Source organism: Pseudochaenichthys georgianus, chromosome 3 (assembly GCF_902827115.2).
Source record: "Pseudochaenichthys georgianus chromosome 3, fPseGeo1.2, whole genome shotgun sequence".
NCBI lineage: Eukaryota > Metazoa > Chordata > Actinopteri > Perciformes > Channichthyidae > Pseudochaenichthys > Pseudochaenichthys georgianus.
Genome location: NC_047505.1, coordinates 45,951,550 through 45,977,445, shown reverse-complemented (window position 1 = coordinate 45,977,445; position 25,896 = coordinate 45,951,550). Strand labels below are relative to the sequence as shown.

At 41.2% G+C, this 25,896-nt stretch overlaps 1 protein-coding gene across 1 annotated transcript in view; it reads right to left on the bottom strand.

The window, feature by feature from the left end:
- Positions 1-15,780, bottom strand: part of LOC117440391 (protein unc-13 homolog C) — a 125,020-nt gene extending 109,240 nt beyond the window's left edge. Inside the window, exons 1-2 of the mRNA XM_071207196.1 lie at positions 15,246-15,780; positions 4,828-9,243 (exon numbers count right to left, since the gene is read on the bottom strand). Of these exons, the coding sequence (XP_071063297.1) occupies positions 4,828-9,046 (4,219 nt within the window). The 5' untranslated portion in view covers positions 9,047-9,243; positions 15,246-15,780. The remainder of the gene's footprint in view (positions 1-4,827; positions 9,244-15,245) is intronic.
- Between the last annotated feature and the right edge of the window lie 10,116 nt (positions 15,781-25,896).

The window sequence follows — 25,896 nt, the reverse complement described above, 5'->3', positions numbered from 1 at the left end:
ATAGTTTACTATTTGAATGGTTTCTGTAGCTGAAAGTAAGCTGAAGTTATGGAGAGCTAAAGTATTGGCTGATTTGAAGGCTCTTCCCATTGACTTCAATGTTAAAAAAAGAGTTTAAAAAGCTGAATATTTCAAAAAGTATAAAATATTTTGAAAAAGTTGAAGATTTCCCATCGATTCCTGAACAGGCTGAATAGTTTAATATTTGAATGGTTTCTGTAGCTGAAAATAAGCTGAAGTTATGGAGAGCCAAAGTATTGGCTGAAATAAGAGGAAGAATAAAGTTTTGAAGTACTATAGTGGAATGCTGTATACAGCATTCGCACTAATGAGAGCATTGGCAATATATATTCTGCTCCATGTCAGGCATATCTCCTTTTTTCAAACACGATAGTGCAAACATAAGTGATATACAGAACCTCCTTAATGCAAAGTCAACGGTTGCGGTCGAATAGTCCAAAAATCAGCTCCTAACGTCTAACCCTATCGTTTATCCCTTGACCTCTCTGTGAAACGTCACGGGGTTAAGGGATACTGGATAGGAGAATTCAAAAGGACTTAGGAGAAGAGACTGCGGTGCTTTAGAGAATCCGACTGCACTTTATCTATCCGACGTGTTTATGATGCGCCAGCGGACGTCATGAATGTGCGTCTGCTGCTGTGGGGAAACTATGGAAACTACAGTTTTCTATACAGCGGACTACAACATGGATGTTTAATAAGAACGAGGGACTACTGTAAACTCATCTAGAGACTCTGCACCGTGCTCTGATGCTGTTGCTTTATGCTTTATGAACGTGGACAACAGAAAAACATATTCTTCATGACCAAAGTTGGAATTTAAATAAAAAAGGAAAGTGAAACTTATGCTCGTCACCCTCTCCCTCCGGTCCACATTAATACCAATGATCCCAAAGATTACTATGAACTATGAAAAGATCTTAAAATCAATACAAATGTATTTATTACAAATGTTAGTCCTTAACATCTATCACTGTGTATTAGGGGTGTAACGGTTCACAAACATTTCGGTTCGGTCCGTACCTCGGTTTTTAGGTCACGGTTCGGTTCGGTTCGGTACGTTTTCGGTACAGCAGAAAAAATTCTCACAAAACATAACATATTTTTTTTTAATTATTTTAAACGGTGAATAATGTATTCACTCAAATAAATACAAAATATAATAAAATAAACATTAAGGTGCAGCATTTCGATGAACTGAAATAATCTGTATTTGAACTTTACTGTACTAGTAGGCCTACTTACAAAACATAAACTATTAGTTTTGGGTTTTTAATTATTATTAAACTGTGAATATTCACTCAAATAAATATAAAATATAATAAAATAAACATTAAGGTGCAGCTTTTCGATGAACTGAAATCATCTGTATTTGAACTGTACTGTACTAAGCAGCCAGTTTGACATTAGGACTAGCTTGTCATTGTATTTTCATGTTTTTTTAAAGAAAAATGTACTTGTCCACATTGCTTACCGAAAGGGCAGATCTGCTGGCACTAGCAATGTCTCCTGCTGTGGAGAACACCCTCTCGCTAGGGACAGAGGTAGCAGACACAGCCAGGTAGCGCTTTGCTGACATGGCAACATAAGGATATTTGCCGTTTGTAATAGTTTTGGCTCGGTCTGATGAATTTGCGAGTGGTGGAGGCTTACATGCTAGTGGGAGTTGGGTTTGCACTTCAGTCTTTTGGTACCGGTGATATTCACGTTCGGGTGATGCCTTTTCAAATGAGTGTGCAAGCTTGATGTATTGCCAGCCGCGTAACCAATTTTAGTTGAACAATGCCAACAAACAGCTTTGGTTCGGTCCACCTGTCTTTGTCCGTCATCCTTGTACGTAACTGCGAAACCAAAATGTTCCCAAACCGGAGACTTCAATGATGCTGGAGGATTTTCGAGCTCAACTTTATCTGCGTTCGCCATTTCGACAGTTCCTCAAATTACTGACTACATTGAACGCATCCCTCTGACCAGCTCGTCCAATGAAATGACTTGTTTGCTCTATGACGCGTTGAACACAATAGCCGCGTTCACACTGCGGTACTTTTCCCACAAAGGTTCATGCGAACTTAGTTCATGCGAACTCTTTAGTTCGCATGAACTAAGTACAGATCGCGTTCACACCAGAAAAAGTCCCTGGGGGTGGATTAGGCAAATGAAGCCGCTGACGACACTTCTTCTTCTTCTGCTTTGGGTTTACTGGCAGGCCGCAAACCACTTCACGGCGTATACTGCCGCCCAAAGTCCCCGGCAGGAAGTCGAAGCAGTAGAAGCTGCTGGGAGTCCCAGCAGCTTCTACTGAAGCCTTCCGAGTAAATCGCCAGAACGCCGACACCTCCTCATCTCCACCGCTCCCATGTTTTATTTTGTGTTGCCATAAGTTAGTCTCTCTGCGTCTCTGCGCTGGGCTAATGCTAATGCTAATAATGCTAATGCGAGGATAATAAAATGGCGGCTTCACAAAACTTTTTGGGAGTTTTACGGGGCGTGGTTTGCAATTCGCCCAGCCAATCAGGAATATAGCTCTTTTCTCAAAAAAGAGCCGCTCGAAAGTCCCTGCTTTCTAGCAGGGACTTTCGAGGGGGTAAAAAGGTTCGCATGAACTACTTTTAGTACCGGCTCTTTTTGGTGTGAACGCGATCATGATCTAAGTTCGCATGAACCTTTGTGGGAAAAGTACCGCAGTGTGAACGCGCCTAAGGTTCGCATGAACTACTTTTAGTACCGGCTCTTTTTGGTGTGAACGCGATCATGAACTAAGTTCGCATGAACCTTTGTGGGAAAAGTACCGCAGTGTGAACGCGGCTAATGGGAGCAAATTACTCTGAATGCTGCGACGCAGCACCTGAGATTACTTCCAAGAAGTTGTTCACGTTCTCAATTTTTTACGTTTAACGTTATATTCGTTCGGTACACTTCGGTACACATGTGTACCGAACCGAAAGGCCCGTACCGAATAATTTCGGTACGGGTACGTGTACCGTTACACCCCTACTGTGTATATCACCATTCGAACATCTTTTAAAAGTTGAACAAACCCCACACAGCTCAGTAAAGACTGTGAAATGTTGACTTTATTTGATAATTTCAGTAAAAACTAACGTTCATATTTCTCTTTTTGATTATAATACTGATGAACGTTCAAAACAAAGCACTTTGGCAACTTACCACCTATGTTTTAAAAAGCTTAATAAGCACCGTAACTTTCATGATATCATTTCTCGGTCATAATCGGTTGTTTCCGTGAACGGCCGACTGTTGAGTGATGGCAAATGCTGCGGCCGCAATGCATTGTGGGACAGCATTTTCTCCTCTCCTTTCGTAAAGGGATGTCCAGTGGTTCCTAAGCTAAAGGAGGTTATAAAGGAAGTTTGAAACCTCCTTTCCTATCATCTAGAATTCGAACGGCACTTATCATGGCTGCCACAGAGGGACTTCCGGGTCATTTCACTCGGTTAGGAAGGTTCCTAAGCTAAATGGACTATTCGACTGCAACCTACGTGTGAGACTTCATGTAAACGCATGCTTGAACTGTCTTACCACACATTGACTGTAGAAATATTTTAGTGTGAAGTATTGATGGTAGTTTTGGAGGCCAGCCCTATCATAGCTTTTAGAGGTCTTTTCAATATTGATGATAAATGATAAACCTTCAGAAAACATGTTTGAGAGTATTATCCTTTCAGCCAGAGTCTGCTACTAAAATAACCTAGTTCTGTGCCATGGGGATACCAATTCAAATTCAATGCCACCAGTAACACTGTCATCCACCTCCAGAGAAAGTCCTCCAACTCAGCTTTTCAACTCAAAGCATATTACCAATTCAAATAGAAATCCTTCAAGTTGGTCAAGTCTGATGTTCCCACAAATCCAACAATATTAAACCACCACGTTTCAATTGTACAGCTTGTATCGACAACACGAATGAAATATATTCACTATGATTCAGACACTAAAACACTGTACCCACTGAATGGCTTACCAAGGACATCAATGTTTTTGTATATCTTGTTAACTTAAATAACATGTGTACTTTAGATTATTTACCTACATTTTCCAAATAATTCTAATGTCATTTTCCTTTTCATAGGCATTCTTAGGTCAGAATTCAGGCGTCAAGTCTTTTGGAGAGACATTCAACTTTTCTCCAACATGAAATGTAACGGCCCGTCCACACAGCGGCGTGCGTTGAAGCTTGCCGGCGGGCGTGTCTGAAACTCGACCAACAACCAATCACATGAATCTCCCGCCCCTGACACACAAGCAGCGGTTTGATTGGCTAAAGCTTGTACTTGCATATGATTCGATTGGCTGACGCTTCTGCCGAGGCTTCAAAAGTTGAACATTGCTCAACTTTTGCAGCAAGCAACGCCAGCAACGCCAGCAACGCCGGCAACGCCGGCAACGCCAGCAACGCCAGCAACGCCAGCAACGCTCTGCGTCGCTTCCCACAATGCAGTTCGGCGAAAAGTGACGTCACCCCATTCAAAGTGAATGGTGAAGCCTTCAACGCACGCTGCTGTGTGGACGGGCCGTAAGAGTTTATTGCTGTATCTTCTCAGTGTAAAACATGAGTTTGTACATGCATGTTGCTGTGAATGTGCTGTTAAGTATTCACAATGTGTAGTTAAAGTGCTGTGATTCCAAAACACTGATATAGTTATTTAAGTCACAACTTTCTCGTTTTGATGACTACTTACTGTTACAGTTGTACCTGTATTGCTAATGTAATTCCTTATTAAACAGTAGTTAAACATTATAAAAATAGTAACAATGAGACAAATACAAAATAATTAAGAGACATACCTCCTGCCAGGATCTGCTGCTCAAGTTCAGACATCTGTTTCCTGTAAGCCCTCAGTGCAGCCTCCTTGAATGTTGGTCGGATACGTTTCTTGGGTGGGGCCTCTATTGGCTTCTCTGTAGACTTCTCCTCTGAAATATTTTTGTTTTCATCCTCGTTTTGATCCACTTTTTCAGACACCTCAGCTACCTCCTCTGTTATCTCCTCTACCTCTTCCAACTCCTCATCGCCCTCGTCCATCTCCTCTGTCACATCATTGTCATCAGGATCTTCTACGTCTACATATTCCACCATTGCGTCATATTCAGCTGTGTCCTCTGTGAGGTGTGTTTCATAGTCTTCATTGTGCTCTTCATCCAAATTGAAATCATACTCCAGAACACATGCCTCTTTACTTGTCTCATAGTTATCTGTGGCTTCAATATCTTGAGAGGCCTCTAAATCCTCAAAGGCATCATCATCTTGAGAGGCATCAACGTCATCAGACACATCATAGTCCTGAGAAGTCTCACACTCCTGCACAGCTTCATCTGTCTCATCTGTCTCATCAGCATTAGTTCTGTTCTCCAAGTTGGCTAGTACCTGCTCCATCACTTCAACATAGTGGGTCTCATTGTCCACTGGTTGTTCCACAGCTTCTGGGTCTGAAACGGCTTTCTTATCCTCTGCCTTGTTAAAGACAGGCTCTTTGTAGGCATCTGAGTCTGTTGCAGTAGAAGGGTTACTAACACCAGAGGTGGACAGGGTGCGAAAACGGCCCATAAATGATGAGCTGGAGGGTGCCTCTGGAGGAGCAGGATTAGGAGTGGGAGGGCCAGACTTCAAAACAACCTCCAGAGCTGACTTAGCTCTCTGCAGTGTAGAGCCAAAGCCAAAACCAAAGGACTTCTCAGTGAGATCTATGCTGAGCCTACTACTCCAAGACTTGGGGACCTCCTCAACTTTCTCTGTTCGAATCTCACTCTGACTGCGGTACATAGTTGAAGATTTATTCTGAGTCTGGTGAAAGCTATGATTGACATCCAGTTCAGGGAATTTATTCTTCGGAACTACTTTGGGGGTTTCTTTAGGGGCATCTTTAGATGCTACTTTGGGGGTTTCTTTAGGGGCATCTCTAGATGCTACTTTGGGTGCAACTTTAGGGGCTTCTGATGGGACTGCTTTTGGGATCTCATTGGGTAGCACCTTGGGACTCTCTTGAGGTGGAATCTTAGAAACTTTTTGAGGTGGAATCTTAGAAACTTCTTGAGGTGGAATCTTAGAAACTTCTTGAGGTGGAATCTTAGAAACTTCTTGAGGTGGAATCTTAGAGACTTCTTGAGGTGGAATCCTAGAAACTTCTTTAGGTGGAATCTTAGAAACCTCTTTAGTGGGTACTTTACCAGTCTCCTTAGATGCTATTTTAGTTATCTCTTTTGGGGCCTCTTTTGGGGTTAGTTGTGCAGCTTCTTTGGTAACCTCTTTAGCAACAACTTTCAGACCTTCTTTAGGTGCAACTTGTGGTAGATCTTTTGCAAACACTTTAGGAGACTCCTTAGGGGATTCCTTAGGGGACTCTTTAGGGGTTGAAATAGGGCTCACAAATGGGGTTATTTTCGGGCTCTCTTTCGGTGACTCTCTTGGACTTTCTTTTGGAGTCACTATCGGGCTAACTTTTGGGGTAGTTTTAGGAGTGACTTTGGTAGGCTCATTAGAAGTTATCTTTGATGTCACTTTAGAAACTTCTTTAACAGTGGGCTTTGTTGTATCTTTAGGTGTTACTTTTGTACGTTCTTTAGGAAGGGCTTGAGAGGGTTCTTTAACTGCTGATTTCTGTACCTCTTTAGATACATCTTTAGGAGCTGCTTTAGAGGTCCCTTTAGATGAAACTTTAGTAGCAGAAACCTTTGAAATTTCCTTAGGCAATATTTTGGTGGTTTCTTCTTTCGGAGCCAATTTAGTCTGTTTATGTGTAGACTTAGCAGCAGCTTTAGGGGTATCTTTAGATGATACTTTTGTGTTTTCTTTTGCACTAATCTTATATTCTTCTTTAGACTGCCGGGCAGATGTCTTGATGACAGTCTCCCGTTCTGTGACGGGAGGAATAATGTGTGTGGTTATAGGTGGTAGAGAGTCTCTGTCAAGCATCATGAATTCCTCTTCTCCTTCAAATTGTAAATCAACCTCCTGACATTTAGTGATGTTTTCTGGAAAACCGGGGATGGTTGATGGGTCAAAGGGACTGCTGACCTCTGTAGAAGCTTCCAAACCAGAGTCAGCACCCTGCTCGAGATGATGCCAGTCTTTCCAGGGTGATAGGTCACCTTGAAGGGAGATTTGGGAGCCACTGTAGTGGCTTCTGTCTCCTGACATGCAGATAAGTCCATTGCTCACCCCACTGTCAATAGTTTCTGTAGTCTCAATCTCATTGTGTTCATATGTTTGATTATCATGGCCGAGCGGCTGAGTCTCGCTAGCATACCAGGAGGTGGACATGTCTTCTTGTTTCCTCTGCCACAGTTCCTGATCGGAAGAGGACAGCAGTGAGCCGCCATTTGCCCGTGTAAAATACTGACTTTCTGAAAAGTCCTCGGAGTACGACTGGCAAAGCTTTGAGCAGTCAGACTCAGAGCGGCTGAGTTTAGGGGTGGAGTAGTCACTCTGGGAAAGCCAACCTGGGGTCAAATCAGAGTAGTAAGCCTTTGCATGCTTGTCTGGGTCATAGTAGGCGTCATCAGCATAGTGAACAGTGCCTGAGTAGCCGGCTTCCTCTCCTGACCGGCTATGGTCATGGGAACGCCTCTTCTCTGATTTGCTCTTGTGAACAGGCTTTGAAACCACCATTGCATATTTATTTCTGCTTAATTCGTCTAATTCTTTATCACTGTCCATTGAATCCCAGTCATCGCTCTCCACTACTTTGTCCTTCCCTGAGACTTTTATATCCATGCTTTCATAGGTTTGTGAGGAAGACATTGCTTTGTCTTTTCTCTCCTTTCCATCTTGAGTTAAGCTATCTGTAGAGACTATAATACCTGTTCCTTTGAGTTTATAGCACTTTTTTAAGATCACATCTCTTTCTTGGGTTGTTGCAAAAATAACAATAATTGGGCGGGGTTTTGCATTAGAACATTCTCTCTGTTGCCCTAACCTATGAGCAAGCTCAATTTTTATTGTTTTAAGGGCATCAACGAAACCCATTTTGTCTTTCAGTATTTTGTATATTACACTCTCTGTTTTCTCTGCCCTTTCTTCGGGAACATTAATGAACCGCAGGGTTGAATTATTGGCCTGGTGGCTAATTTGTTTTATGTAGTCATGAATATCACGTGTTTCCCTTCTAGATTGGACAAATCCTGTGCGAAGCTGCTCAATCTCACTTTGAACTACTTCCACACTGCTGGATATCTCATCAATGGAGCTTTTTAGGGCATTTACATGGCCGCGTAGCTCGGACAGCTCTGTCTCTATCTGGCTGATCCCCTGAAGCTCCTTAAAGATCATTTCCATGACATCCTGGGTCTGACTAATGCAACCTGTGGAGGAGGAGCCAGGCTCCAGGGTTGAGCTCTTTTGCTGCCGTCCAGCACGGTCCAAGGACTTGCTCCGGATGCCCAAGGTTTTCCTCCAATTGCTCACCTCGGAGTCGGAGGAGACACATTCCTGACTCTTTTTCCATTTTCTTAACTTGCGTAGAGCACCAAGCCGAAGTGTGTGTAGACTTGAGCGTTCCACTCGCTCGCCCTCAGAGCTGCCATCAGAGGGAGCCAAACTGATGAGGCTCTTCCTGTTTCGTCTTACTGGCATAGTGTGTGATTTTTGCTCATCCAGTCTCCTTACAAGTTTTGTCTCACTCAAGGATTCAGAGTAATTACTATCAATTGAAAGAACCTCAGAAAATATACTTTCATTATTATTCAAAAAGAGAGAGTTTTTCGGCAGTCCATTTGCTATAGCTACTCGATAGCTGAAAGTGGGTGACAGTGATGAGCAATCGTTTTTTCCGTCGTCTTCTTCAAGCGATATGTTACGTGCCGAAGAGCATTTGGAAATCTTTTTAACGGTAGTCTTCAGTGTGGTAGAGAGAGTTAGATTGTGCGCTTGCAAATCAGTGGTCAATTTGGGCTCTTTATTTTCACTTCTCTCTTTCTTCTTTATTGGGTTTGCCAATTTCTTTGTAAACATTCCTTTGCAAATCTTTTTAATGTAGGATGATATAGTATTTATTAGGGCAGAAACCATGGATGGCAATACTGTGGACTATTTGTATCATCAAGTGGAAGGAGAATTTGGCTGAGAATACAGCGTAGATGAGCCAAGCACGATCAACCTGTGATTAACAATGGGATTCCAGCTCACAGTCACTAAAACCACAGTCCGTGTAGAAGCTCAATATTTTTTAATCCAGTGGCCTTCTTCCCGAAATGGCACATCTCTCTCTGTAAGACAAAAAAAACAAATATTAACTTTACATTTGCTTGCAGATTCTAAAATATCACGGGCAGGGTTGTTACTTATATATAGAGACTGTGGACATTAGACAATCAGTTTAATCCAACAATCTTTAGATGTATTGTGCAAAGATACCAATGATTTACATACACAATGGGACATTCGTTTGAAATGTTAAACAAATCTCAGTAATGATTTAATTGCTTTTTTGATAAGCACAATGCTTTAAAGCAAATCCCACAGAGCATCGCAGTAACCTATGTGCAGACAAAGAGAGAGAATTAAAGTGTTGTGTGTATGTACTTGTAAGTGGGCGGGGTAGAGGTGTTGGGGGAATTCAATTGCATGTGTATATGACTGCTTGGCATTCATGTATCGATGTGTGTACTGTATTTGTCAGTCAAAGTCAATAGACACTGGCTGCACTGATATATCCAGCTTCTACAGCAGGAGAACCAATACTTGTAATTGCTTCAGTGCTACAATACTCTCGTTGGAGTCTGTTCACCACAAATAAATATCTTAATTAATGAAAAATGCGAGAACCCTAAATGCGCATCTTCTCTTGTTCGTCATTTTCAACACCATATTTTAAGATCACAAGTCATAATCTGTATATTTGCTATTTTCTATTTATTGATCGTAACGATGAGAGTGTTTCCACAAATTGAAATGATGAGGTTAATGACCTATGTTGTCAAACATTAAATGTCTCACTTAGTAAGATTGGAAAGCATCAGCAACTGAACCATTCAGTTGTCATAATGCATAATTGCATCAGACTATATAGTATTTCTGAAAATGAAATGGTCATGTTAGTGTCATGGAAAGGGACTAGAGACTATAATCACGCCATGTGGCCTTTAACAACTTGGAGTTGCTGAGAAGTGTGTTTTCTATAGTAAAACAGGCCAACAGAGTAGAAATGAATGGTTGTTGTGCATAGCATCTGACAGCTGCTCCACATTATTTCTGGGATATAGAGCTTGATGTGTCTACAGTCTCATGACTACAGAGACATGCTCACTTCAAATGAGCTGTGAAACATGGCATCACAGTTTACTTTTAATGCTGGGCTCTGAAGAAGGACCAGGCATTAGCAAATCGAGCTTAAGGCTATACTGTAGTTGCCAGCATTGATGTGTTTCTTCCAGATTCATGGTTGATTGAATGAATGTAAGGGCTTGACCATGTGTTAACTTTACAGTTTAAGGTTTGGTGCGGGCATGGGGAAAGGATGTGTGTGCAGGAAACACTTTGCATTGTATGTAATGATGAAGGTCTTGTGCAATAGTACCAATCTTAGTCGGTGAGTAAACTCAATGCAGCTAGTTAGGAACTTTAACCTAAGCTGTCATTTAATGGAAAAGTACTGATTCCTAGAACATTTGGTCAGTATGGACTTGAGTTGTGAAATTAAGAGAAAATCTGCATTGAAATTTGCTATGAGAAAGCCATGACTCAGCTATCTTGTAGACTGGCGTAAAGCCAAGAGCAGCCTTTTTGCAACCATTGGGTCATGACCCAAAACTGCCCCACCCCTCGAATAAATCACATTAGATATTGTTTAAACGTGTTCTGACATTGCCTCAACAACTTCCACTGACATGTTTAGCTCGCATATGAATCTCAAACCTGCATGCACAAAACTGAGGGGCGTCGCAGCACAGGCAGAATCAACTTGTGTTAATCAGTGAGCTTGCAAGGGTTAAGTGCCTTGTTCAAGGGCACATGTTGTTAGGGTAGGAGAGTGATGGCTTATTCACTTCCTCAACCAGGGTAAGTATATAAGACATGTATATTAGGCATTTATTGTTTCGTCAATGGTATGGTATCCAAATAAAAGAATCCTCAAGGAATCATTCATTTTGCTAAATATTTAAAGCCGCTACAAACCCACACAGGTGTTTCCACTTATGTTGACGGATCAGACCTCCTCTCTGGACTGTGGCGGCGTGAACAGACTAAAACTGATTGACACAACTGTGGTTAGTTTAATTGGAACTGTTATGATTAGAAAATGTATAACTGTTATTATCCAATAGATTTGTTTTACAACATCACTCACAGTAACTCCTAGGTTAGCTCTACCCATCTGTAACCTTAGAAAATCCTAATCAGCCACAGTAATTGTTTGAAAATGAATGTGTGGGTTCCCACTGCTTTGCTGATTAATAACAATGTGGAGAGTTTCGACAGCAGTTTCATGATCAACTAAGACTGGAACATTTACATTATACAGTCATGACCATTTAATCAAATTTGGGGGAAAAACGATTTACTTACGATCTGAAATTAGTTAGTTCTTTTCACATTCAGTGATTCCTTATAGCATTAAAGTAAATTGCGAATGTGTGTGTATAATAAATGAAAATTGTTATAATTTCCACACTTGAATAACACAATATAATGAATGTAATGTAGGCATGACGGAAATAAAATGAGTGGGATTGTAATGGATTGATATAAAATAGAATGACTTGAAATTGAAAGGGATATACCACTAAATAATAAAAGAGGTTTGGGCAACTATATAATATTATAGAAACTAAATAAGTTGGTTGCAACAGAAATGCAGGAATGTGGTCGATGATGATAACAACTGCAAACCTTTCATAGCCAAAGAGTGTTAATAATGCATAAAGTTCAACTTTGGCATCAAAACCTCCTTTCAGTCTTATACTGAAGAACTGACGGGTTTGAGTGTTGCCTTCGTAAGAAAGTGGTTGAGGTCACGGCTCTGAAGCTAGCCAGTCAGTTGAGATGAAGCACTTCTCTCTGGGCTTTTGGGTTGGCAATATTGGGTTTCCTTTCTGTACGATCAAACAAACATTTGTTGCCCTCTGCAGATGTAGAGGTGATACACAGATAACAGAGGAGGTTGTCTCTGGGTGACTGAGCACAGGCAGGGTATCTTTAAGTTGCAGAAATGTGCTTCTAATGCACAGCTCAAGACTTCTCCCTCTCTGGCTGTCAGTGTGAGAGTGCTGTCTGCTGACCAGAATATGGCTAATAAAAACCCAATAAACAGTTACACTGTGCAACTGAGTTTTAAATTCAAGGTTTAAAAGTGGTTGGAAAGGAAAAAACGTTTTGACAAAGCACAAGTATTAACCGAATATTGAATGTCACAGCTTCAGCAGATCATGGGGAAAAGATGGCTTTGAGCCAAGCTAAGTGCTTTGGTGTGTTGTCAGAAAATAACAAATAAGGGCGTCTTAATTATTAATAGTAACAAAAGAAAGGTATTACAAATAGTGTGTACTTGGTGAAGTTTGTTGATATCATCTGATCTGGACGAACACTTGAATTGTAAAAGTTATTAAATCTAAAATAAATGTTTTAATTATATTCTTTCTTGATTGGCAAAATGAATCATTCCTTGAGAAATCTCAAAGTATTTGAATTATTCTCTTAGTAAAATGTCCATGGGTGCTTGATTTCAGATTAGTGTTGCTTTGAGTGCGTTCAGATGTGAGGGGTGAACCGGCAAGGAGAAGTTTTGTTCATTGTTCATTTTTGTCATCAATACTTGTTTTTCCATTCATGGGTCAGTTCGTAATTACACATAAAAATGTATCTTGCCTGCATAAAAGTGAGTTGTGCATACTATTAACTAACCTTGTAGGTTTATATTAGGCAATATGTCAAAATCATTACCCATTTTAGATTATGTGTAATCAAAACCTATTTTTTAGGCTCCATATTGTTGAATGGCTCAACCATTATGGAATACACAGCACTCCACACAAACACCAATAATGATTCATTTGGCCAATTATTGTGATGCAGTGATATAATTGAGCTACGGCCCCATCATGGCTGACAGCATCTGGAATATGTTATTGTTTATGGTAACAGTGACTGGAACATTATTTATATAAAGCACCGTGGCTGCACTGTGTCAGAGCAAAGAGTTGTAGGGTTTAATACGTGTTCATTAACAATTAGGGAGTTTACTCTCTCTTTACAGAGCCAGCACCCTGACATCTGCGTGTTAAAGTTAGACAGATTAGGTATCCACCCTCTTCCAGAGATGGAGTTCTGCAAGGACTTGATAATACGCACAATGTATCGCCTGTATCGTCTCATTACAGCTTAATGGCGGTGAAAAGGATGGCAGATAACTGGATAACCTTATCCTACTTCAATGTGTTATCAAATTGACAGGAACTGCAACCCCATGCTGAGAGAAGACTAACAAGCAAATTGGCAACAGATGAAATGGAACCTATTCTAAGTCATCATGACAAGCACATGTGAGAATCAGATAACATATTGGGTTATCTAAGTCTACAGTATCTCCGCTATTGTTCATCCATGCTTTGTAGCGTAATGTAAGCAGATCTAGTGTGATAAAGTTCATTCTGTAATGTAGAGACAAGTGGGCAACGCTATATGGGTTTTTAATAGAATGAGATAATACTTAATTTAAGTAGCATGTGCTCAAAGACACACCCTCTGCCCACCAAGATATACTGTAGAGCACTGTAGTGGAACATACAGTACATACAATAGGTAGCTATTAGCGTGTATTACATCATACATGACGTTTTCAAGCATGGTATATATTCAAAAAGCCATGTTAAATTAATGTGCATATATATATTTTTGTTTTCTCCATATGAACCTATTATTCCATTCAAAGGTTATGTGCCTCTAGGCAACATTGAAACTCCAAATACCTGTTGTAAAATATGCTTGGACAGCTACTGTAAAGGCGTCCGAAAAATAGTTACCTGCAACTGACAAATGAAAAAAGTGGGAATTCCTGTTGTCCTGAGGTATGTGAGTCAGACTAGAGAAACCTCCAGAGAAAGGGGAGCACCCCAGCCACACCCACTCCCTCTGCTCTGATGCACTACTACCTAGCCCTGCATAATGTCCAGGGACCCATTTCCCCCGCTTCTTCCTAATGCTTCTGATTAGCAGAGCACTCTAAAACACTCAATTTCTCACAGTCCCACAGTCTCTACCACTCTACTTTGATGAAAAATGTGTGTCAGTTGGAGCCATGCTAACCTATATCTCACAATAGTACAATCTGCTCTCCTCTCCTGATTAAAGCTCAAGTATGCCAATTTGAGGTTATTTCATTACACTACATGCGGTGATGGGCTGTACGTTCTCTCATCATTCTGTGTGAAGCTGAGAGACCTTTTATTGCAAACCAACTACATGCAGATGAGAGATGTGTTACGTCATGTCTCCAGAACACAAGATTATGGATTATGGTGGAGTGTGGATTGGTGTACATGTGGGTGTGTGCATGCCCATGAGTCTGTGTGTGCAGCAGTGCGTGCACACACATGTGCGCCATGCATGCCTCCGTGCATGATTGCTTTTAAGCATGCATTTGCTGGCCAGAGAGAAGAGTGAAGCACACCAGTGGGGGATGAGTATGTGAGGGTGTGTGCATACTCAGATCATTTTGCCCTCACGCCCATCCTCAGCTACATTCCGCCTCCCTTCTCCTAACCTGTGAATTTCCCAACAGTGAAATATCTGCCTGCAGCCCAAGGAAACCAGCCAACATCACAACAGATTGTCTCGCCTCATAAATCAAAATATTACCTTTTATTTGGCCGGCATGAGGAGAACCAGTCTCATCGTATAATTTGCTCAGTGTGAAACAACAGCATTGCTCACATGCTCATGTTTAGCGTTATCCATATCAACATGAGGAAAGGTTAGAATGAGAGTAATGGGACGTTGACAGTGTTGGTATGAGATCTGTTTTTGGTAATAAACAACCAAACGTTTAAAACACATCTCAACACCTCGATTTTTTTGTATTTTTCACCCAGATACATCGACAGATGATGCCATCTAACCGCATCATTCTCAAATAACGTTTCATTAATCCGCTGACAGGGCCACAGAGGGAGGGGAGGGAAGCAACAAGAAGATGTAGGATGAAGTCAGTCAAGATTCCCCCGCCATGCAAACACGCATCCAGCGCCCAAATGGGCTCCGCGGCTGCACATACCTGGTTGTGTCAAATCCCCGTGCAGGACGCCAGCGGTAGTGAGCACAGAGAGCCGTGTGGAGCCGATTCCCCGATTTCAGCGAATGGTCGGTGCGAGTAGAGCAGCTGAGGAGGGAGGGCGGGAGGAGAGCGGCTCGGTGCGCAGCTGCCTGCTAATACCAAAGCTCACAGCATCTCTCCGCGTCCGTCAGACACCACATCCCACAGCCCTGCCTCCGTGCACAGACACACACACACCTTTCCTCCATGCCACCTTCTGTGCACACCGCTCGTTCCTCTGCTGTGCTCCCCTGTTCGCGTAATGGGGGACCGAAGATGCTGCCCTTTAATGCCGCAAACTGCTGGGTTTTATTTCCCCCACGACTCAAACACACACGCGCACACACAGTCACACACCCATGCTCGTAGGGCAGTGTCACAGCACGAGGTGTCTACTCCAAAATTGTGTGCCGACGGGTGGTGGTGATGCTGATGGGGAGACAAACAGCGCGACTGTCGGCTGCTCAGACTGAGGCTCTGCTCCCCGGCTGGAGGATGTCTGTCCCTCCCCCGTACAAAACTCTCTCTCCCTCTCTCTCCCTCTCTCTCCCTCTCCCTCCCTTCTCTGTGCTCACTGAGCCGGCCTGAGAGAATCAAGCCCACAGACACACACATACAAAACGCAAGATACCCCCAAACACACACACTGGCTTGTGCGAAAAGCAAGTGAGAGGGAAGCAAAAAGAAAAGGAGGAAAGGGGGAGTGAGGATGAAATAGTGTGAGCTGAGCGTGTGTGTGTGGCTAGATAATTGTTTGATCATACATACCACTGCAAAAACGGCACATTCCGATGAAAACACGAGAGTAATCATGTAATAGGTCAATACACCTTAAACCACCGCAGGTATACATGCAGGGGCGGACTGGCCATTGGGAATACCGGAGTGGGCCGGTCGGCCGGCCGAGTTTCCCGGGCTGATTTTTAGTCCCAGTCCGGCCCTGCATACACACATGCTGTTACAATGTTAAGCTACAAGCATTGTTGCTATATATTTTTTCGCCAGGGCTCGTGAGTAGTGCATGCCACGTGCGCAACACTGTGCCCGTGTGTGCGTGCCTGCGGGATACGAGGAGCGCACTTTCATCTCTTTCTGTCAAACAGTCACACACACTTTATGATCTGAGTCACCCTGCACTCTATACACAGAGGACCATTCCCAGTAGCCTACATCACACACACACACACACACACACACACACACACACACACACACTCAAATATAATTTAATTACGTCTCTCACTGGAAATTTCGTCATACATGATTGCCCATCCACGTTGCCGATTAGTCATCTATGTATTCTGGTGTATTAAAACACCATCAGCGTTGTGAAAGGCACGTGACTGCATATTTCACAGCTTTGAATAAATCAATCATTTGGAATAAAAAAACACTTTTAAGCTCGCGACAAAATAGCAGGAGGTAATTTGCTTGATTTGTCCTTGTGTGATATTTCACTAATTGAGGCTTTGGTGTCGTGTTGACAGCAGGGGGGAAATGAAGACGGACGGCCCGTTCACACAGCGGCGTGCGTTGACGCTTGCCGGCGGGCGTGTCTGACACTCGACCAACAACCAATCACATGAATCTCCCGCCCCAGACCCATAGGCACGCGGTTTGATTTAGCTTGTGGTTCGATTGGCTGTTCTCAAAATGCAGTTCGGCTAAAAGTGACGTCACCCCATTCAAAGTGAATGGGCAGAAGCGTTGGAAACTTCAACGCACGCCGCTGTGTGGACGGGCCGTGATACTGACGTGAAACGATTGCAGGTAGTGTCACATGACATCTCCCATAATTTCGGCCAACCTGATCTCACCAGAATGCGTGACTCCACCACGACTCCTTTAAGAGCTTACGAAATGAAGGACAATACTGTTCTTATTACGATAATATATATACTATTATTAATGGGAAATCATGTCATTCATGACAATATGCCCGCTGTATTTATAAATCGTGGTTTATTACAACTTTCCATGCTCACTTCCGATGTTACACGACCGCTCCGAACAAAACAGCTTTCGCCGGTTAGTGACGTCACGCACGTCACGAGTAGAACACTTGTTGAATAATACACTACCTCTATGGCTGATGTCGGACTCTGGAGACAGAATCGAGTGACAGTGAGTCGTCAAGACTCATTTGGCGGAGATCCGATGCGGCAACAGAACACAGACTGGTATACATTTGACTTTAATTCATAGAGATTCTCAATAAATAATAAATCAATAATAATACATCGTAATGTAGCAAGCAAACTTGGCTCAGGCAACAGAACAGAGACTGGTATATACATTTGACTCAAATGCATAGAGATTCTCAAAAAATAGTAAATAAATAATAATGACTCTGCTGAAAAAACCAGCTTAGATAAATGTAGCTGGTCAGGCTGTTGTAAATTGACCAGCCAGTAGATATTAGGCTGGAATGGTTGGCTGGGGAGGGGTTCTGGACACTTTAGCTGGCCAGGATGGCTGGTTTATCCATCTATCACCAGCTTATGTTTAATAATAGTATTAAATATACCATGCTGGGAGCTTACCAGGATTCCAGGTGACCAGCATACATTAAATACTGGTATGATTATTTAAACAAGAGAACATAAATATATTACAAAGACTCATTGTGTCATGTATTCTGGTATCTACCTAAATAAAGACATTGTATAGTGTTCATAACAGTATTTTAATTTAATAAATAGCTAGTTAATATAATAAAATACACAGTAACAATACAATAATTATACAAATAACAACCAACCTGCAAATCAACCTACACATCAAAATAAATATATTATCTAAAACCGGTGCATTTGATTTAAAATAAAAGTAATACATAGAATTCAATATTTAAATGGTAACAAAAACCGTAACACTATGCATGATAAGAAAAAGGCAACAAAGAAAGTGTTTTTTGTTTTTCCTTGTTCATGTCTATAATGTTTCCCGTTGTGTAGCGTCCAGCCTTTCCCAATCTGGCCTGCACTTCTGTCTGTTGAAGCCACTTCTTGAAGCCAACTGAAAAGAAATGTACAGATATAAGTACACTGTAAAAAGAATACTTGACATTTACATTAACATTTGGGCTGCTGTGGTTGCCAGAACCGTTAAAGTATAATACATTACAAATTACAGTTGGTTGGCATAGAGTCTAGACGTTACAGTCAACAATTGCTTATGGTGAATTACAATGGCAAAAACAAATAGAGCTAGTGTACACGGTGCAGCTGTATTATCTGGGAAATAGAAGAATCGGATCAGGATTCGGTATTGGCAGACAATCAATATCAAATGAATCGGATCATTATTAGCATCTGATCACCTTTGTCGACTTGCAGCCTAAATACAAAGATAACTCCACTCCTCTCCTACCACTCTTACCTCTAATAAGCCTTGGTAGAACTAGTGTCCGAGTCATAGGGTCCAGAGGCCTGTACTACGAAGCTGGATATGTTTGAGTTAGCCGGTTGGCCTAATCCAAAACATACGCGCTCTCGCTAAACGGTCCTACGACGCGGGTTATCAAGTGGATCGCTCAAGCCAGCCGTGTCCTATCTATTTAGGTGCGCGTTCACATGAAAGGGGTGGTATTTGGAGAATTCGACCAATCACAAACATGGAGAAGCGTACTGACAGCGCAGCGTCATACTTCCTGAATGAAAAGTGAACTTTAATACTAGTCAAAAATGAAGAAGTTAAACTTTAAACATCCATGACTTAAACACTTTATCCAGGATCAAAGCCACATAGCTGCACCTGCAAGGTGAATACAGCTGGCAAAAGAACAAGTGTTTGAATGCGTACATTAACAGGTTTATGATATCACTGCCCCGTTTAAGACACGATCTGACTTTCATTACATTTGACTCGAGTGTTTCCTCAACTTAATGTGTTGCTTAAAATAATACTTCTGCATACAGTATGTGACACTGTGAGTGTTGCACGGCCAGATACGGCTCAGCTGACTCAGATAAGGAGATATATGATACATTATGAAGTGATGTGCCGCGGACTGTACGTAATGTGATGCGGTTACTTATGTTGTGGCCGATATTTAAGTAAGCTTTCTTAACGCTAATGTTATAATAGTCAGATCGCTCTGAAGATGGGAGGTGATATTCTATTAATGTTCACGTTCACACAGTCTGTGATTTTTGCCGGCTGTCATTCCTGCAACGGCAATTTAAACTGTATTTCCTTTCTCCTGTAATATGACTTGATCGCTTTAAACTCTGAACACTGAGCTCTGATTGGTCAGCAGGCACTGAGTTGAGCTCATTTACAGTATGTTTTGCATCTCCTCAATAATGGTCTGTAGTATAGTTGAGAAGAAAAAAACTGTCCCTACAATTTCAGGTAGATTAACACACATTTGTAAGAAAAGTTTACAATGAAGCACAAAACCCCTCTTTGTATTAAGCGAGCTGCCACATAAAGTGCAGCTTAACATGCTAACCTTTGGTGAGCTACAGTAAAGCTAACTTCATGGTTCACAAAACCTTTAACGTGCATTACATTGACGATTTTAAACACAACTTAACTCTCTCTACTTGTAAGATAAAGTTTAGTTAACTTACCCTTAAATAACTACATCACGTTTTTCAGTGGAAACACAAACTGCAGAAAACGTTAGCTGCTAACTGTTGTTAGCTAAGACAGCTAGCTCTTAAGGGAAGTAACATAGCCTCATGGCAAACGTAAGGTTGAGTTAACGTAACGTTGTAAGAAAGCAAAACGAACCTTCGAGAAAGCTTTTACTCTCTCTCCTTAGCGGGCATTGTTGATTGTTCGAAACACGATCTCTCGATGTGCTGCCCACACATCGTCGGTTTTATCGACCCCGGGTTACCTGGTCTAGCAAAAGTCCGCCTCATACAACGCACTTGTTGTGTCCATATACGCAACATTTGATAGCCCTTCAATGCATTGAAACGGGACTGAGCTCAGCTGTGTTCTACTCATGACGTCACCGCCGGAAATGGCCGAAGTTGATGTTTCCGGCGCAACGAACGACTGACAACTTTTGTATGCTGTTATAATCGTCATTTATTAAAAAATAGATCAATAATAAAAAAATCATATGGCACATTTCACAATACAAATGCAACCTCTATCATATACTAAGCCCACTAACAGGTGCTAAAAGCATTTCGTAAGCTCTTTAACACCGCATTGCGTGGTGGAGTCACGCATTCTGCTACATTTACGTGTCGGCACCACGCAAACAACCCAATGTAAAGTGAATGAGGCTCTTTTGTCGTGGTGCACACACGCATTTCTACAACGTCCCGCAGTGAGATTTTATTCTATAAAACGTTTTTAAAATCTACTTTATAGCTTGTAGTAACTCACGGGAGGCTTCTTTTATTTTATTTGTATTCATAATAATTTTTATTTTTTGTCAGAATGTAAAAATTACATTAGTTACGAATTTTTGTTCTCAAAAAACAGTGCATTGTGTGTAATGCAACTGTGATATTTATTAAATTAGTTAGTTTTTAAGGAAGGCCAGAGCTTCAGCTGTGTCATATAGATTGTTCCCTTTAATTAACGTTATTTAAAGGAGACCTATCATGCTATATTTAAATGATATAGTGTATGACCATACCTATATAAGGTATATTTATACATTTTATTTTTCAAAATACCAATCAGATCATTTTTTAGACATGCCTCGTTTCGCTCATTTTCGCTTTATTCCAAGCCCGTCTTTGAAAATTCTGAGCAGCAGCTGACCACGCCCCCCTGCAGAAGAGCAGGCATGAGCCGGCGAGAGTCACGTTCCCATGCTTGCTGTGATTACGAGTGTGGAATAAACATGTCATCTCAGAGCAATGCATGTGTTCAAGCATACTATCAATTTGATCCAGAAACTGACCCTGAAGCAGCGGAGGTTTTGGTGGAGGTGCAAAAATCTCGGTTGCAGCAGGACGTTTCTGAATGGTTAGCTGACAAGCTGTTGTCCCTATTTATTTTACTCTGTTACGATGCTTGCTCCTTATTCCGTTCATATTTTGGCTAATTAGCAAGAATGCAATGTGTACAGTTTGTAACGCAAAAACAGCGATATATATATATATTTATAAAGGGAGACATTCATATTTTCAGCATATATACGATGGCCTCATTGCGTTTAATAGTTTACAGTCCTTTTCTTCCAACATCCTGCAACAACCGTTGGAAAGTTGAATAACTTAGGATGATAAAAAGTATAACTCCAACAACACCTCAGTTGTCAGCAATGTGTGTAGTTTCATGTGTTTTTAAAAGCTCAGTTATTGACTTCGTTGTGCAAATTGCGCCACGACGTCATTGTACTATTATATACTACACAGCAATGGCATAACACACCCATGTGTACGACAAAAAGGTCCACACACACACACAACCTTATGCTTTTGAAATCAGAATATTCTTTACCCATCCAAAGATGAATAATCACGACACATTTTGATATCAACTTGGAACTTTATTGTCAAAATCAACGGTTAAAAAAACCCATACAAAAAAACTAAATGTAGCCTACTTGTATTTTGTATAAATGACACTAAATATTTTTACAGAAGCTTTGCGAGCTGGTGCTGGGGCTTCCTTGGACGCAGGATCAGAGTGGTGATTCCGGCCTGCGTTGTCCTCAGGATACGCAGGGAGTTTCCTGATCCGTGAAATGTCGATGTTGGGTTCAGACAGCAGCCAAATTGAACCGTGTAGCATACCCGGCGATGACCTCCTCCCTGTCAGGTCGCTCATAATGGTGCAGGGTCCACAAAGACTTGGTCGAAGATGAGGTCCATCAAGTTGGCCACGTAGGGCTGTGCAATGGTAAAAAAAGCACAACAAAAAATGTGGTTTAGATTAGTATATGCATGTAAAAAACTGAAACTTCTTAGCAAAGCTCTCTATTTAGCAAAGCTCTTTGCTTAGCCTTAGACTGCGGAGCGTACAAAATAAAATGCTACAAAAATATATAAACACCTAACCGATTACTATTTGGGTTTGAGGCGACATTGATGCGGCGAAGCTACATGCTACATGCTACAAGCTAGAGATAGCTTTATCAGGAAAAACACCGCTAAATAAAAACTTACAGCTTCAAAATTGGATGTGTCCTCACTGGCCTGGTCCCGGATGGTTGGTATTGATCCCGGGTTTAGCATTAGTTTGGAGGCATATCCGTGTTGGACTTCAGAGAAGTTAATAAACATGTCCGTGGTAAAATGTTTGGAACACACAAACCGAAATCTTCCGTGGTCTTCTGGCACATGTCCCTTGTAAATGAAGTCTAGCCACAGATTCATTTCTTTTTCCACTGATGGCATTGCATGCAGTCCCCTGTCCCGAGTCTTGCAGCCAACAACAGCACAACGTTTAACTGGCTTAGACATCCTGGCAAGAGCAGGCAAAAACACAGATGTGACTGGGGTGTTGATTATTTAGCCCGCCGATAGCCTATATGCGAATGAGAGGTTTGGCAATGCACGTGGCCGTGGCTCATTCCCCTGATAGGTGGAGAGTTGACCAATAAGCGGAGCACTTCTTTGTGACGTAGAAAAGTATTGGAATGTGGATCCGTTTTTTTCAGATCCGTTGCAGCCCCTTTTTTAGAGATTTGGCGAAGGAGGAAAATAGAGAGGGTTGTGTTTTCTGACACTTAGTGAGTTCCCTGGAACTCCGAGGACACATATTCATGTATAAAAGACGTACAAAGGTGCATTTTGCATGATAGGTCCCCTTTAATGATCATGTCCCCTTTATTGTATTACGAGCGTCCATTCCCATTGGATAATGGAGAATTTTACACCCGGAAGTAAGTATTCTCCTTACTGTCGATTGATTTTACAGTGATATCTGAACTACTCATCAACTCAAACACACCAGATTATCCTTGTTAATTACACAACATTGATTGGTTTAAATTGTGTGCAATGCTTTTGTATTTTCCCCTTTCGATTCGGAGAAACGAATATTTTTTCGGAGTTTTTGGATGGCAGAAGACACTTCACTACCCAGAATCCTCAGCTATCGTTTGGGACAACACCATGTGCTTAGCTTGACAAACCCCGTGATCAGTCCTCAAGCTCTGTGATTGGTTGACCTCCAACTGCATTCCATATGAAAAAAAAACGTTTCGTAAAAGATAAAATCATATTTTATTCAGCAGTGCTTGCTTTACTCTTTGAAAGTCATCACATGAATGCATTGTAATAAATGGTTTGGCTGCATTAAATATTACACATCTATCGTAGTTCTTTAGTTATCTACAGAGATCGGGCATCAGAATAGACCCGAAACTATTCTTTTACTGTTCTGTTTTAATTTCACAATAAAGTTAGTAGTAATAATCTGTTTTGATATTATTGTTTTTTATTAACTACTAGACCTCTGGGTCATGTTAAGACCATATTTTCTGTGTTGCTGTGGGTTTTTTCCATCGCTTTTGTGTTACAAATATCAAAACAATAACTAAATATATCCATCGTAAACTAAACTAAAAACAGCAGTATATTTTATTTTGTTAACACTGTACATTTGACAGCTTTTTAACCCGCACCTCCTACTGGTTAAAGCACGTTATTACACGTTTAGAGTAATGCAATGCAGGTAGATTGCTTTTTAATGACTGTTTAAAATGCCTTTTTCTTAATGTCTTTCATTTTTGTAAAGCACTTTTGAATGTGTTATATTTGATGAAAACATTTAAATATTAAGAGTACATACAACATAGTGGGAAAATAGAAGGTCAATGATATAAATATAGAATAGAAAATATCAAGAAGATACTGTAAATAATATCTACAATAAAACAGCTTAGTGCCTGATAGGAGGATGTGCAAAACAGACAAACTAATAAGGCTTTATTTAAACATTAAAGAATACTTTAGGCTAAGGTCTTCTTTTAAATAAGAAAAAAGCTTTGGGGGTATCTATCTACAGATTAAGCCTGACCAAGTACTTAACATCTAATATATTGCATGGTTTGTTTTGGAACTTGACAATCAACTTTCCTGCAATGTTAACTATGTTGAAGCACTTATTTTAACCGATATTATACATAATTTTATTATACTCTTATAAGATGTTAGATAGAATAATAAATGTGCAGAATATGACAGTTTGGAGGTATACACATATTGATAGATGTCTTGTAATGCACTGTTGAGGAACCTGTAACTAGGGTGACCAGGTCCCAAGAAACCAAATGTGGGACAAGGAGTATGTTTGTGTGGGACAATCTGGGACACCCTCTCAACAGCACCCGCCCCCCCCCCCCCCCCGGAAAATAAAATGAATTTCTATTCTGTTTCATTTGGTTTATTCAACAGCATCCACTAATCAGTGCAGATAAAAACTTAACAAATATATCTGCAACAGAGCAGAAAGTGCAGTCAAAATGCAGTAACAATGCAGTAACAAGTAAACTGGCTAACCAAGGCAGCAGGCATTATTCACTTCAAGTGTTTAGAAATGCATCTTCCTAATTCTACTCGTGTATTAACTGTAAAAGTAGGCACAACATAAATTACTAGATAAAATAAAACCATAAATACAAATCAAAACTGGCCAGGAGGGAACAAAAACATAATAATACATCAAATAAAATAGCTTTCAGTTTTGTCACAGCAACAGCAGGTGGGCCCCCCCACACAGGCTATGGCTATGCACTTCCAGCACCATGGAAAGCACCTGGCAATGAAACAGAAACACAAGAATAGCAGCACCGTATTAAAATCTAACACCACATTGGCCCACAATATCCTACTCTTAATCTTTATTCTAAACAAAGTTAAATCTTACCTTAGATGCTCTTCTTGACTTTGTACTTTTTGCTTGAGCGCGCAGCTTCCAATAAGGCCTTCTCCTTGAGTGCATAGGTGTAGAATTCCTTACAACTGTATTCAAAGTTGATCTTGACTTGAATTTCAGATTTGATAAGCTCCACAGAGCACCGGTTCCGCTGGTCAGTCCACGCTGCCGTCATGAGGGAGAACACTCTCTCTACCGAAGCATTAGTGATGGGGATGCTTAAGAGAAAGGATGCCACAGCAGTCAGATTTGGTGTGTTTGTGCCTTGAAGCAAGGTGGACCACTTCTCCACAACAGGAGCTCTTCTCTCCACAACGTCCTGCTGGCGTGGTAAAGTCACACAGTATTCATCATACAGTTCATCCATCTAGTTTCCCCCTTAACTGTAGGACCTCCACTGCATCACAGAGATGGGAGAATGTGAACTTGCTCTTCAGTGCCAAGCTTGCAACATTCTTCTGGTAGTTGTTGTCTGTGAAGTCATACCACTTCTCAAGGTAGTTGAGAGCAGCCTGGTAAAACTTGGAAAGATCATGTTTGATTGCTGCTGCCTTTTGGTCTGGAAACTGTTGGAGGATAGCACTGGTCTCCATTCCAAAGAAAGAATCAATCTGTCGTTGTTGGAGCTTTGTCTTGAGAGTGAGCATGATGTCATATTGCTCACATACGGTCCCGTCATCTCTCTCCAATACCAGCACAACATCGTGGAAGATTTTCAGCACATTATTGAGGAAGGACAGGTACACCTGTAGCTCTAGAGGTTTCCCATCACCATCCTCATCGTTTCTGAACAGCTGCCACAGTGAAT